The sequence below is a fragment of the Culex pipiens genome, chromosome 3 (genome assembly GCF_016801865.2).
Source record: "Culex pipiens pallens isolate TS chromosome 3, TS_CPP_V2, whole genome shotgun sequence".
NCBI lineage: Eukaryota > Metazoa > Arthropoda > Insecta > Diptera > Culicidae > Culex > Culex pipiens.
In genome coordinates this window covers 104,262,366-104,278,488 of record NC_068939.1, presented here as the reverse complement: position 1 = coordinate 104,278,488, position 16,123 = coordinate 104,262,366, and the positions used below count along the sequence as shown (strand labels likewise).

At 40.0% G+C, this 16,123-nt stretch overlaps 1 protein-coding gene across 1 annotated transcript; it reads right to left on the bottom strand.

The window, feature by feature from the left end:
* Window positions 1–14,200: 14,200 nt before the first annotated feature.
* On the bottom strand, window positions 14,201–16,123 carry LOC120427945 (uncharacterized). Its single transcript, XM_039592892.1, has 2 exons — window positions 15,122–16,123; window positions 14,201–15,064 (listed from the first exon to the last, which is right to left on the bottom strand). The coding sequence occupies exons 1-2, from the start codon at window positions 16,001–16,003 to the stop codon at window positions 14,312–14,314; spliced, it is 1,635 nt and encodes a 544-aa protein (XP_039448826.1). The 5' UTR covers window positions 16,004–16,123; the 3' UTR covers window positions 14,201–14,311.

Below are 16,123 nucleotides of genomic sequence, written 5' to 3'. Positions count from 1 at the left end.
CATATGGCAAACCATATACACGCCAAAAAAATCTCATTTTTACATTTCATATGCTTAACATATGGCTTATGATAGATTTTATTTAATTTATAAGGTTCACTTATGACATTCATTAATGTTGTTTATGTGAAAAAGTCATATGGTAAACCATATAAACAGTAAATGTACTATGGCGGAGCACATCAAACAAGTGGCAAAGCAGGTTCCAGCATATCTCAGGTTTGTTGAATAGTGTTTATGTTCTTCGTTTGTTTTTAATTTTCAATTCGGTTTGTTTTCAAGTTTTTAGAAATAAACACCTCCGCCTGGAAGTGGACTGGTTGAAAGTTCGTCGGGGAGTGCGAGAAAAATCATCTGTAGCAGCATCAAAAATCGTTCGCCGTTGTTCCCGAGCCGGCGTCAAGTGGTGTCGAAATCAAACGCCTTCCACCGATTAAAGCATAAACTTGACCAAGCTTTACAAGAATGTTCAGTCCGTCCCGGAGGATGTTCGATGTTCATCGTGCCCAAGGTCGTGCTTCACCGGAAGTATTCGTTACACTTCAGACGGCTCAACCCACGACCCACCGGAACAGTGTGCAAATGCGCCAGTCGAATCTGGTGGAGTGTCAGTGTGTCCACGGCCGCCGGTACCAGCGTCACCCGAGATGATCTTCAAGTTTGTGGGAAGAAAGAGCTGCAGCAGCAGAGTGCGGAAAAGTAGATCGTTGAGTTCAATCAAATTAGCTTAGATCTTTTAAATTACCGTCTCTTTTCATTTGTTTACAGTCATCGGTAGCATCTCAAGCCCCTAACCCTACCGAGACCGCCACTTCAGCAACCTTTCTCATGGGGTGCGGACAGGAAGTCGTTGAAAACGCCGGCATTGACCGCTCGCTGCCCAACAGCGTGAAGAAAGTGCGCGACTACAAAGCCGATGAAGGTTGGAGGGCTGTGAAGGCGGCATCCGGCGCGGAACGCATCACCCACTAGGAAGGCAACTTTGACCACGAAGTTCAGTCTTCTCTTGAGCGAGTGTTCCCGGGACGCAAACCGGCCATAGGCAGGACTCCCCTGAAGAAAGCTGTTACGACCACGAAATCTAGCCAGAAGAGCTGCTGCGAATTTTGTTTTGCATTATAATTTCATTGAAATAAATGTTGAAACTCTGGCAAATTAAATTTTGTAGCATTTAAAAGGAGATAAAATCATAAGTTTGCCATATATCTACCAAAAACTATATGGGCCTAGATATGGGCTCTCATATTTCAATTATATACGGTTTTCTTATGAAAGCAATAATTTACCATATATTACATCTATAAGATTATCATATGAAAAAAATCCATTTATTGATCCTATAAAATCTATATGGTTTGTGTATGGAAAAAATCTATAAGGTATCCTTATGGCTGGTATGAAGTATTTTGGCTGAGTGCAGATTCGAAAGGAACATTAAACTTTCTCAAAAACATAATGTTTCAAATTGGTTTAGTTTTGAGTAACGGAAAATGGCAGAGGTTTCAGGCTGGAAATTATCAAAAAAAATACGTATTTTGTGACAGTCTGCGCGTTTTTTATTTGTATCGACATTTGATCAGGAGGGGAAAGGGGTTTTAAACTTCCAAAAAAGTGTCCACGTGGTTAATGGATGGACCCGGTATATACATCGACTTGAGGCCTCGATTTTTGCGCACGTGTTGGTTGTCGACTTGTGGCCCACGTGTTGGATTGTGGTGCCCTGGATCACCGCGTCCGCATGTAATTTATCCTCTTTACATGTGTAAATTTACCACATTTTCGTTGTAATAAGAACGTTAAAAAAAAAAAAAAAATTAATCTTTTTTAAAATGAAAACTCAATAAAACAACTTTTGTCTATTCAACAACAGGTGGCAGCACAATATTCCCGCTATTCAAGAGCTTTCCATTTTTGCCACCAGGGGGCTACTGCCGAATCAAAATTTACACATTGGATGCGTTTCTGCACAGAATCCAGCCAATGTGTTCCGGGCTGTTAACACGGCGCGATAGAGAATTTGCAGCAAAGCTAAAAGACACATGTCGCCACCTATGAACAAATAGCGTAAACCTATGATTTTTTGAAAAAAAATGTTTTTTTCTTCATAATTAATATTTTTATAAAACTTATGCCGGATTCGGATGAGAAAAATTATTTCCAAGAATTTGGTAAACAACTTTTCAATATTTGTTTGATTTTTTTATGAGAAAACTGTAAATTTATAAAAAGATAGTAATTTGGACTATTTGGCAAGAAAGTCTGTCAAAAATCAATAAAAATTGTTGAATATACGTTAACACATCTGTTATCAACTATATTCAATTCAATTCAATTCGGTTTTATTAGTGAATAATCATGTTACAATCAGTTCATTCGCAGTACATTACAGAGTTTTGGAGTTCCTTTCAGCTGTGTGTTAAATCTCAATCCATTTTGGAACGATTATTGCTTATGACTAAGAGATTATCAAAAGTAAGAAAAAATTTAGAAAAAACTTACTGAAATTGCAAAGGAAAGGGGATAGAAATAGAAAAAGCTTAAACTAGATCACAGTTTTTTTTATCTATTGTAGATGTGCTTAATCATTAGCTCCCCGAGGGCCAGAAATTGCTCCGCCTTGTTACGGCAGGTCCGGAACCGCGTCATCATCTCACCCGCTAGAGCAAAAAACTCCGGCAAGGTGAAAAGATCTTCTCCGGTTACTTCTTGCTGGGCCGCATCGCCGCTACCGGCAGCGACCACGCTGGCGAACGATCGCCCCCATCCAGGAGGGAACGCTGAGTTGTCCGCTGGAACCGTACGCTGTCCAGCTGCAGGAACGGTTGCGCTCGTATTCCGCTGAGAAGGGTGGGATGCTACTGCTTTCTTCTTCCTCTTTTCCTGCTCCTCGAGGTACGCCTTGCGCGCGACGCATCCGCGGTAATTACCGGTATGGTTGCCGTCACAGTTGGCGCACTTAATGCGCGCCTTGGTGTGCTCTGCCTTGTCCCCTAAGTCCGCCTTGCACGGCAGTGCACACTTCTCCGAGAGGTGTGTTTCACCGCACTTCACGCAGCGGGGCGGGAGGTTGCAGTTCCGCGAGCCGTGGCCGAACTTCTGGCAACGGTGGCATTGCGCTACGTCCATTGGGTTTTTGGAGTAAAACCGCCAGTTTACCCAAAAACCGTCCAACGCCTTAGTCCGTCGCAGGTCTTGGATTTTGACGGTGCCGCGGTCGAAGTACAACAGGTACAGAGTGTGCGTACCTGTGACTGTTGTCTTGCGCGAGAGCACTTTTATCTCCCGTGGCGTTATTCCGGCACCCGAGAGGTGTTCCTTCAGGTCGGCGATTGGGCGGTCTTGGTAGCCTTGCAGGACTACCTTAACCGCGGTCTTCTCAACTGGATCGAATGTGTAGAACTTGAAGTTGCTACACTTCAGTTCTTTCACCACCAGGTCGAAATTCTTTTTGTTGAAAGTAATCACTTGTACTTTCGATTTTCCAATTTTCAGACTATATTGGAGGCCTTCCAGCAACTCGTCTACATCGTCCACCAACGTATCCAAAACAAAAATTGGAGGTGGTCGCCGTTCCTTCGGAGAATTATCTTTTTTTGTCGTACTACCTTTTTTGCGTGCACGTCGATCATCGTCGTCGTCGTCGGTAGTGCTGCTACCGTCGGTGTTGTTGTTGTTGGTTTCCTCGTCACTCAGTCTCGCGAACTTGTTACTGGTGGGAATGTTGGCGGATGTTGATGCGCCACCGGTCGACAGATTGCCGGAAGTACCTGAGCGGAGTCTGCTTCTTATAGGGCTGCGATCCTGGACACGGTAATTAGCGTGCAATAACTCCGGATTGAAACCATCAGCGCACACGCTCCCCTGCGCGATGGCGGACGACGCGGCGGCGTTGTTTTGTTTACCTTTTTGCACTCGGCCGGTAGACGAACTTCGCGGGTTTTTCGAGGCCGCACTCGAACTGCCACGGCCACGGCCGGCCTTCGGCATGCTGGTGGAGCAAACTCGCGGGTAATCACGGTCGATTGCGGCGGAAAATTCGAAAAAACTTCTAGAGCTCTGAGCACTAAACTGCTGCTTGCTCTGGAGGATACACGCAGAATGATTATCAACTATATAACTGTTTATTTCATTGATATAAACGGGGAAACTCATTTTTTCGTGTTCCAAAACATGTTTTTTAAAGAAAAGGGTCACAAATTTTTGCGCGCCCAAAAATTGATGTTCATTATTTTAAAGCAAATAATTTTTCTCGTCTTTTGCAACTAGTTTTATTAAGATTGATGCAGGGAATCATGAGAAATAAGCGATTCTGTACTTAAATCCAGCCGGAAGGAATACGATTTTTGGCAAGTAACCTCATTTTGGCGCCACCTACATTTGAAAAACAGTCGCGCTGCAAAACCTCAATGGTTCAAGCGTGGTCTTGTGCGAAAATGGTTGGATTCTACACTTTTTGGTGTAATTCTTATCTTCAGTCTAAATTGAGGTAATATTACATCCAACAGATTTAATATTAACTCTATCAAGTTTACACCTTTCAAATCTACACAGAAAAAAATAATGTAAATTTGGAAGCTGTAATTTTTGAAGGTTGAATATTACCTCTTTTATGATGTAATTTTACTTCCATTTAGACTGAAAAATTGACATTACACCAGAAAAGTTGTAAAATTACAAATTTCCAGAGGTAAAATTACACCTTTTTTCTGACATAAAAGATGTACCCCTTCCCAGATGTAATATTACCATGATTTTTTTTCTGTGTACACTTATTTTTGTGCAGCAGCGTAATCTGAGCCGTCTGGTACTTAATATGGCGGCTTTCAACAGGCGGTTCAGATCTGGCACACACTCTTTGGACATCTTAGTAGACTAATTCATATTTGAATTATGATATTTAACAAAATCAATAAACATCAATGCAAAAACACTTTAAAAATTAACATGCACAAATAGCAATAAATGATTAAGTAATGTTTTCACCGAGCCACGTAAGCTAGTGGTAACGAGTCCGCCTCGTAAGTGGTAGATCGTAGATTGTGTGATTTTGTGAAAAAGCTGTTTTTTATCCAGATTTTCTGAACAAAGAAATAACTTTTTTGTTTTTCAAGTCTACATACTATTGCACCAGACTACATCATTAACTCAAAAGAACTGAAAATGCATATGAGACATCTTTACGACATTCCTGCCGCGGCGGTCGCATGATTGTGATGCATGGTGGCATGAAAGTATATCAGATTCTGCATGAAATCTGTCCTCATGCATTTTTGCGATATAGGGGTAGGACATTTTTGCCCGTTACCGACAATTATCGACATTACCGACTTTTTGGTTGTATTTCACAAAAAAAAACCCTTATCAGAGCGAGGATTGAACCACCAACTTCTTGATCAACATCAACATATACTTCTCTTTGGAGTGTTGCTCGGGGACGGGCCAGCATTATATGTGTTGGTGAGAGCAGCAGATCGCTGAAATGTTTACACGCGGGCAAAAATGATCTACGGGCTTGCTGCAAAAAAATGTTATAAATTGTGACATATTCTGCAGCAAATCCACTGTTGCAGATTTTGAGCTATATTTTTCCTTTGGGTGTGGTATAACAAAAACTGTAAAGGAATTATTTAGATAAATTTGTAATTTGAGAATAAAAAATATTTTTGTTAAAAGTTTAAAAGTTTACGAAATGTCTAGTTTGCTTTTACAAATAATATCGTTGTCAGTGTTTTCACGAAAACATTTCTAGAGTTTTTAATGGATAAAAGCACAACACAAGGTGTTCACAAGCTTTAGAAAGGCTTTTGATCTTTTATTTGATAAATATGTTTTGTAAGGAATTTGAAAAGAACAATTATTGACAGTCAAGTTTTAACTAAGGATACCCAGAAAATTATGCAAGTTATCCCTTCAAAATCAAACTGACAGTTAAATAAAAATATTTAATTAGCAAAAGCTTTGGCCTAATCAACAAAGTAATGAAATTTTTAAAAAGTTGTTTAAATTCCATACAAATCCGTTTTATGCGAAAAATTCCGACCTGTTAAAAATCAGAGGAGAGGGTCGAAAATCCGTACGGTAAAGAAAAAAATCGTACAGTTGGTAGCCTTACATTTGCTCCACATTCCCCTATGTTGGTTATAAAATATAAAACCGGGTTTCCTGCGCACTTGGTTTCCAAAGAGTTAATAATTCAAATAAATGTATTTTTCTTGGAAGTTACCCAGTTTTTGTTAGGAGTGGGGAAGGCACCAACCACTTATGTGGATTAAATTAATTTTTTTAAAGAAAATTTTGATGAATTTTTTTATAAATATGCTTGGAAATTCTCAAAAACCGCTAAAAAAAGATTATTGAACAATACACAAATAAATAAGAAAAAAAGAAGAAAAAAAACAATTCTAGAGTTTTTTGAATAGGTCCATATAAAACACAAAAGCGTATAGGACTCTTAAAAACTGTAGAATTATTATTTCAGGTTCGAAACTTAACACTCAAAAAATCTATAATGCACGGAATTAAATATAACTAAAGTATTGCTGAAAATAACTAATTGGCTACATTTCGAATGTTTTTTAAAATTTTCATTGTTTGTTCTCTTATCTTTTATTATGTCATCTCATTTTTGGTTGGAGTAAAACACGATTAAGCAAAAAGTTTCTCAACTCTCGACACATGCAGAAATCTGTGAAAATGCGAGTTTTAATCACTCGTGCTCTCTAATGGGCCGTATCCGAAGCCCACAAAAGCTGAAAAACATCTGGATGTTGCGCCGTTTGCAAATAGTTGTAGATTTTTCGCCTGGAAACAGATGAAGCATTTATTGCTGTTGAAACTTTAATTGGATTTCTATTTTTGTTGGATCTCTTACTGTAGGCTTTTACCAAGCAGAATGAATGAGCATGTGATGTTGATGCAGCCCAGAAATGTAAAAGTACCACCATCAGAACAGAGCAGAACAGAACAGACGGCGAAAAAGGGTTTGAAATGATTGAGTTTCCGAACATTTTGCACGTTCGCTTGAGCGTCGCTCCAGGAAATCAAGGACCCTCTGCCTGGAGTTGGTATGGTGATGGGGTGAAGATGAAAGTTGGAGTTTCAACAGAAGCAGCAGCGTTAGCAGAATTTCGATGTCGACTGTATAAACACGCTGTAACTTTTAATTGTGTTTAAAACTTTATCTCGCTTGAGCGGAAATAATAGCATCAGGAGTCATTTGCGCGGCTTGAACTAAGCTGCAGAAAAGCTGGCGGGCTCTCGCAAACAGCAAATTGTACGAAAGATTTGTTCAGGTTATATTAGGAGAGGAGATACAGTTGGTGATGTTACACGGAAGGCGTAAAGATTGCGTATGTGTGGATTATTATATTGAACTTCCTGATAAATCGGTCTTTTGCTGAGTTTAAAATTGAATTTATTAACAAACCAGAAAGTTTACAATGTTGCTAGATTTTGCAGTCAAAAAATAAAAGAGGAAGATAAGGTTTTATTTAGATCAGCAATTCTCAACCGTACTCCAGGCTGGTACCCACTGCCATGTAATTCAAGTAGGCCCGGTACCCCCGGGAGAATCGCTGATTTAGATAATATTATATAATAGATACACCATTAATCCTGTCTTTAAACTGCCAACCTGGGCGAAAAGGGACTAAAGGACATAAGATGTGTAGTCGTTTTTAAGGATTTCACTGACTTCGACTCGGACTCCACTACCCTTCTATAAGGCCTATGTCGCACAGTGGATCCAGGTGTGACAAAAATCAAAAAATGAAAGTTAAATTTCAGTAGAGTTAGTATTTTTCTATTTTTTCTCACACCTTCAAAAACACTTTCCCAAATTTTGAGCAAGATTGGATGGAATTTGAATTTTTGGCGGCTTTGAGAGTGCAGACAGTTTTTTTATTTCTAGTAGCTGGAACTTCAAAATTCGCAAAAAAAATTTTTTTTTAAAACTTGCATAACTTAGTCAATTGTAAACCAAATTTGATTCTTTTAGCTGCATTCGAAAGGTATTTAAAAGGTGTTACTGTTCTTGGAACTTTGATTGACCCCTCCCCTCTTTTAAGCTATTCAAACGAAAGAAAGCATTAACTATTTTCAAGATTTTTTCGAATTTCAACTCTTCAGGAACAATTTTGTACGGGTGTGACCAAAGTCTCGTATGCAGTTTCTGTCATGAAATTTAATGTACTTTTAGACTGTGTATAGCAAATTTTGCTCATACTTGCTCGAAAGATCAAAATTTGTATGTTTCAAAAAAAAAAAGTCAAAGTGGAACTACTCTACTCTATTCACGAATCGGATCAAAATTCAGATATTGCAATCGCCTTACGATTTTTCACCATTTTCAAGAATTCAACAAATGTACTAAAATAATAATTGATTTAGGATTTCTTAGTGTACCAAGTTCCCCCCCCCCACTCTTCCTCGTCTTTTTTTATGACTTGGTTAAATATTCCTGTTGGAATTACTGAAAACTTCAACGGCGAAAATACTTTCTATCGTAAAATTTCACACGTGCTTGTGTGATATATTGTGACCCGTCTGCTGAAAAAGATAGGACGTGTCACAAGATAGCACACAAGCTACGATGTGTATCTGCGTGGAGAATTATTGGAACATAGTTAATGAGCAATTGCAAACATTTTAATGAATACCGTCATCAGGGTGACATTGGGTCTGGTGGGTGAGATACAGTCATACAAAATTGCTAAAATTTGTATGACCCAATCTCACCCCCAGACATAATGTCACCCCTGATTTTCTTGTGGGAATCCTAACCATGCAAGATTTTTTTTCAACTGTTCCAAAAAGTCTTCCTAAGAGCAGTTTTTACCTTACCTATTTTTATGTACATAAAAAGCAGAGCAGACCTTGGCTCTAGTCGTGGATTAAGAGAAGAGGAAATGTGGGAAATAAAAAAATAAAATTGAAAACTTTATTCTCAACTTTATAAATTAGAATGTATCAAAAATTATTTTAATTAATAACTCTACTGCAAACAAGTAAATGATTTATTAATTTTGTGGGTAGAATATTCGAAATTGGAAGGAGATAAAAACTTGAAATCAAATTTTCGTTGGCCTCAACACAAACCTAGAGTTTTTTCAAAGGTGCTTTTATTTATATTGTTTCACCTTTAAAAAACTCTAGAAGTTTCTTCTGATCTTTTTCTACCTAAACTACAGATACTACTAAAATTAAAATGTTATAATAATCTCATAGAAGCCAAATAACACTTTTCCTCAAATACCCAAATTTTGGAACACCCTATTAACTGGACCACCCTAACGTTACTACTGAACTGACCCTGATCAACTTTTCGGAAGATAACAAAGCTGTTATTTAAAAGTGTGGTATCTGCGAATTTTGTTTAACAAAATTTCGGTTATGGATCATTGTGATATGGTACCACCCTAACATTTTACATTTTTTGTTAAGATTTACACACACACAAAATCAAAATTCCAAGCTTCTATTGATATAAAAAAATACAATTTCAGCAATTAAAAACAATATTGAAAAAATAATAATTTATGAACCACCCTAATGCACTTAGATTTTATTTCATGAAATAATAAATGTATTTTTTGAATCCAGCTTCCGAAAATCACCCTAATATGACATATTTGATAGAATATCTGACCTTTTTTAATTTTGTCACACCTTTGTTCGGAGAGGATCCACTGTGAACCGTGGTGTAGGGGTTAGGATGTAACAAAACCACACTTTTTTGCGGGCATTTTAGGGGATGATCCCCTAGGTGTACTGAGTCAGAATCCCAAATATGAGCACGATTGGTTGCGACAGGACCTGGCGCTCCGGCTTCAAAATTTAAATGGGATTTAACCCGTAAAATCGGTGCGTTTTGGTTTTTGCCCTTTTTGAGTCCTTCAACGATTTTTGGATTTTTCAAAAACCTCATGAGCTTATAGTTTGTGTTCCAGGGTACAACTTTGCCGAAGACTGCGAAGAGATTTGACCGCTCAGAAAAATGGTACAGAATTTACAAAATCTTTTCTCTTGTTTTTCTGATAACGTAAAACATGTTCTGGCAACACTCGCTTTTGATGCGCGCTTTCGGCAAACTATGCAACGCATGCTACGGTGCGTCGCGATGCGTCGGCATGTATTTGTCCAGCGTCGTGTTGTTGTTTTTGTTGTTATGGAACTGCAAGAAGCTCTCCGGTTGACTCTCAGGGTTCAGTTGGATGCCCAGGCAGAACCGATTCTAAACCTTGCTCGAGTGCCAACTCGGCTGTCTTGAAAGTGCTTTATTACGCACGGATGTTGTGCGCATTTTAAATATTCCGTATTCCGGAAGATATTTCGAGAGACACGCATTTTAGTGAGGGTTTTCACTCGCTTTGTAATCAATCAAAGAGTTATGGCAACTTGGCAATAAAATCGGTCATAAACGAATTAATGTATTTCATTGACAACGTTAGTAAACACTATTTTCATACAACAGACTTCTCTGGCTAGATATTTTGCGAATTCATTAGACACCAATTGCACTATTCGAGCAAAGGTTCGCTAACATGTCCCCCAGCACCACAATTGGTCGCGACGAAAAAGATCCACACGGACCAGGTGGGCTTAGAACTAAATCCTGCGAGTCACTGCCAAATAGAATACCGGAATCTACGACAGATTAAAAGAGCAGCACCGGTGATCAAATCCTCCGGCACCATCGAAAACATAAGCACAACATCCAAATAAAGCATTTTCTTTCCATGTGTCAAACTTTGACCGTTGTACGCTGGATGTTTTCTCGCTGCTATAGTTACGACGCCTGGCTCTGGATGCGCGCGTTCAAAGAAAGTGTTGCCAATACTAATCAAACAAATTAATGGCAAAAAGTTTTTTTATTTTCAAATCATTGTACAAGCAGTACTTATTATCAAATCTCTTCACAGTCTTCGGCAAAGTTGTGCCCTGAAACTCAAACTATAAGCTCATGAGGTTTTTGAAAAATCCAAAAATCGTTGAAGGACTCAAAAATGGCAAAAACCAAAACGCACCGATTTTACGGGTTAAATCCCATTTAAACTTTAAAGCCGGAGCGCCAGGTCCTGTCGCAACCAATCGTGCTCATATTTGGGATTCTGACTCAGTACACCTAGGGGATCATCCCCTGAAATGCCCGCAAAAAAGTGTGGTTTTGTTACATCCTAGTAGGGGTAAGCGTGGTTGCCTCTCACCCAGTCGGCTTAAGTTGTCATTTTTCGAGACGAGATTTGTCTGACCACGCCTTCCGTCGGACGGGGAAGTAAATGCTGGCCCGGTCTAACCTAGAGGTTTGGTCGTTAGCTCAATCCAGGTGTAGGAGTCGTCTCCCTGGGTCCTGCCTCGGTGGAGTCGCTGGTAGGCAGTTGGACTAACAATCCAAAGGTCGTCAGTTCGAATCCCGGGGTGGATGGAAGCTTAGGTGTAAAAAGAGGTTTGCAATGGAGCACCCGCAGTCGAGCAGTTTTTGACAGTTCGCTCCATAAGAAATACATTGTAGAAAAAAGCAAAAACTGCTCGAATGGAAGTGCTCCATTGAGCAGTTCTCTGCGAAATCGATATTTTTTTTTGAATTTTAATTTTTGTATTTTTTAATCAGGCTGAAACTTGTCCCGCCCGTGTGGTTCAATCGGACCGCGCACTGGACTAACAATCCAGAGGTTGCTGGTTCGAATCCCGCGGCGGGCGCTCTAAAAATTCTAAGTGTAAATATGGGTATCCAGCGCCGTCGCTCCATGCCGTACTCAAACACTTAGAAGCCCAGGGCGGCGAAGTCCTTGTAGTTAAAAGGATGACACTAGTGGTTCGTACTAGCAATAGTGGCCGACAGCTATAATGTCAACCTCGTTTTTTTTCGATTTTTTTTGTGCCTTTGGCATGCCCAAAGAAGCCATTTTGCATCATTAGTTTGCCCATATAAATTTCCATACAAATTTGGCAGCTGCCCATACAAAAATGATATATGAAAATTCAAAAATCTGTATCTTTTGAAAGAGTTTTTTGATCGATTTGGTGTCTTGGGCAAAGTTGTAGGTATGGATAAGGACTACACTGAAAAAAAAATGATACACGGTAAAAAAATGGTGATTTTTATCTAACTTTTCCTCACTAAAACATGATTTGCAAAAAAACACTATTTTTATTTTATTTTTTGATATGTTTTAGGGAACATCAAATGCCAGCTTTTCAGAAATTTTCAGGTTGTGCAAAAAATCTTCGACGAAATCCACAAATTCGGAACACATTTTTCTATGTAAACAAACTTTGATTCTCTCCAAGAGCCATCCAGGAGTAACGTCATGATTCAAAATCCGGACACTTAGTAGCATATCATTTTTGTTATAGCTGGCAAAAAATCGTGTAATATGTTGGAAATGTAGAAATATCATCAGGACGTAGTATTAACAGTCAGTTTCAAGAAAATGCATGCAAAATATGTCTTTTCTAATAATTTTTCATCAGAATTTTAAAATTAAAATGACTTGTTGTGCTTCGAATCCCGGACAATGATAGACACTGATTCGAAATTCGGACACTTTTGCTTCGAATTCCGGACACTCGATTTTACTTATGAATCGCACAAATTTGGACTGAAATGTTAGTGAATGGCTTAGTTATGTAATATGAATGGTCTGATAACTTTATTTGTGAAAATATCAGTTTTTTCTAAAATGTATTTCTTATGGAGCGAACTGTCAAAAACTGCTCGACTGCGGGTGCTCCATTCAGGTGTTCCACAATGGAGTAGAGATTCTAAATAGGGTCTCTACAATGGAGCACTTCCATTCGAGCAGTGTTTGCTTTTTTCTACAATGTATTTCTTATGGAGCGAACTGTCAAAAACTTCTCGACTGCGGGTGCTCCATTGTGGGAGGTACAACAACATCCCACAATCATGGAACTAGGCAATTTTTTTCTAATGAAAAGCAAGAGAATGTAACAATAAAGGTCCTAAAAATGATAGGGTCACCAGAAAAGATACATTTTGTTTGCTATTGACAAATTATTACAAAAGTGTTCCGAATTTGTGGGTGTTCCGAATATGTGGGATGACTGTAGCTACCACGTGGGTGAGAAATAGCTGGAATATTCAATGGAGCACTTCCATTCGAGCAGTTTTTGCTTTTTTCTACAATGTATTTCTTATGAAACGAACTGTCAAAAACTGCTCGACTGCGGGTGCTCCATTGCAAAACTTCTTTCAACTAGAAAATGAACATTTCGAGCAATCCTGATATTATTTAGTCGAATTCAGAATCTTTGCATAGCAAATTTGTGTTTTTTTTTTTGCTAATATTTCAACCACGTGGTAGCTGTCTGACATATGGCGTCGCGGTGTGCATCAAGCTTTCATAGCATGCTAAGGAAAATTTGATGTTTTTTCAGGGAAAACCGTTGATTCCGGAGACATCGGATTGTTTGCCGATGCGCCAGCTCTAGGTACAACGAATCCGTATGCTCTCTTCGGGAAAAGTGTTCTCCAGACCATTCCCCTTAGGCCCTTAGGCCTGACCATACCAGAAGTTGGCGCGTGATTTTTCCAGACCTGTAGAAGTGTTTGAACAAAAAATTCCAATTTACCTTAGTAATTCCCATGTAAACTTTAACCCTGATGCGCGCAGCCAGTTTACAACCAAATGCGCTGATTTTTGGCATGAAAGTCCCTATGAGCATGCCCTACAAGGGGAACCATACTGAAACTTGCTCGGAGAACTTTTTGAAAAACGAACCCACCCTAATAAGGCCGATGCAAATATTTAAAAAAAGTTTTTGTCCCTCGGCCCTGGCCGAGGTCAAGGGGGTCTTCACAATTAAATGAAAAAAGTGTTTTAAAATGCATTTTACACTAGTTCAGTTGATTTGCAATCATTAGTTTTCAAAAAATCTAAGATCTGATAAAAACAAAAATTGTATCGAAAAAAAAGATTTTGCATCGAAAATTTTCAAAAAATCTTAAGATTTTTTAATAAACCCAAACATGCTAAAAATGATTTAAAACGCAGAAAAATGTATTTTAATTTAATTTCAGCTGGTTTCACTTGAATTTTCATTGAAATTTTGAAGTTTATTGTAAAAATATTTTTTTTGCCCCCTGATTTTTCGGGCCAATTCTGAAGGGGGGGGTGACAAAAACTTTTAAAAATATTTGTACCAGCCTAATCATAAAAAGTGGAAGAAAAGAGTACTAAACTGCGATGCCAGAGCCCGATGTATTTCTTAGTTTAAATCGTATTTCATGTAATTCATTTGTTTCTCATGTACAGAAGAGAACAATAATCAATAAAGTAGACAAATAAAAATATTAATCCTCATCAACATCGTCAGCGCCCTCGTCCTCATCATAGTCATCGTCAGCGCCCTCGTCCTCATAATAGTCATCCTCGGCGTCGTAATCCTCCAAATCATCCTCGCCAGAATCGAAACCGGACCAGTCCGAATCGCACCGCTTGATTCGAATCTTCTTGTCTGCCTCCAGCTGATCGAGAACCTGATCCGAAAAGTCTGCCTCCAATTCCTCCAGAACTGGACAGTAACGTTGAATGTACTGGGCAGACTCGTCGGTGACGCCACGGATGGAAACAAGCGACAGTTTCTTCAGACGCCGCAGTCGCTTGCAGGCCACCAGCACGTGTTCATCTTCCAGAGATTTAATCCACGACAGGTAAAGATCCTCCAGCAGGGGGCTGTGGCCGAAAAGCGAAACCAGGAGATCGGCATCGCAAGTGATATCCTCCAGGGACAAGACCTTCAAGCTGCGGAAATGTCTGGTAACAGAGATTTCACGATTGCCAAGGCGACAGCCGCTCAGGTAGATTTGGGCAAGTTTTTGCGAACGCTGAAGATACTGGAACAGATCTTCCGTTTCTACGTCATTTAGACGGAACTGCGTGAGATTGGGGCTCTTGTGGGCCAGAAAATCAATCTTGCTGTCCGCAGTGATCTCAAGAACCTCCAAGCCCGGCATTGCATCGAGGAACGATACTTCCATGTCACCGTGAAGGGTCAACGAGAGGCGCTTTAGGTTGCGCAAGACTCTGCCAGTCTCAACAAGAAACTGCGAAGAAACACAGAGATGTTATTTTCTTTGATATATTCGGAAGGTTGACCTTACCTCTGATTGATTGGCAGTCAACGTAAGTTGTTCCAGCTGCTGCTGCTGCACCTTGCAGAACTTGGTCCACTGTTCCAAATCCTGCGGAAAGCGTAGGTCAAGTTGCAGTTCCTTCAGCCGCAACTGGTTCATCTTGCAGAGTTCCGCCAGGACATTTTTTCCTCGTGGCAGATGGAGGCGCTGCAGAGAGCTTTGGAGCGTTCGGACGGACTGAAGAATTTCCGCTTCGTTCTTGTGGATAGCCACGTCGAGTCGAAGGACCTTCAGGGAAGGGAACTTGTGCTCAAGACCGACCAAAATGTCTTGATAGTTCTTGTCCTCGTAACGAAGGTGAAAAACAGCAAACATTTCCAGTCGGTTAAAGCGTACGTTCGTGTCTCCGAAACCGGTACCGGAACCGGACAGCAGCACTTGAAACATGATCAGTTTCTTAAGGTTCGGCGCTTGCTGCAACATCCAGAGCAAATTCTCAGCGCTGATTTGGCCGAGACCGATTTGTAACTCCGTCAGCTTCATGGCGAAGGCAGGCCACCAGGACTTGACCGCACCGAGACCAGCGATCGCGCACTTGTGGAACAGGACTTTGATGGCCTTTGGTGGCAAATTTTCCGGAACGTAACCATCCTCCATGGGCAAGACTCCCTTGGGCTGCTTGAACTGGACATAGAATCGGCTCATAAGCGACGGACTGGACATAATAATATCGCTCCAACGTTGGCAAATCATGCGCAACTGAAGCAGCTGCGATCCAGGAATGAAACGGAAAATGTGCTCCCAGATTTCCGCTGGGAACTGTGGCTCGGGACCGGAATCGGTGGCTTCCATCTTAGCTCGCTTTGGCTCGTGGTCAAAGTCGGAAAGATACGCACTACTGCTGGCCATCCTAAATCCAAGAGATCACCGTTCAGCTAGTTTTTTTTATTGTTTACTTAGGTTCAACGATTTTCACACTGTACACTGACTGAAAAATGATCCTTGTTTTCGCACCTTTTCATACACTCA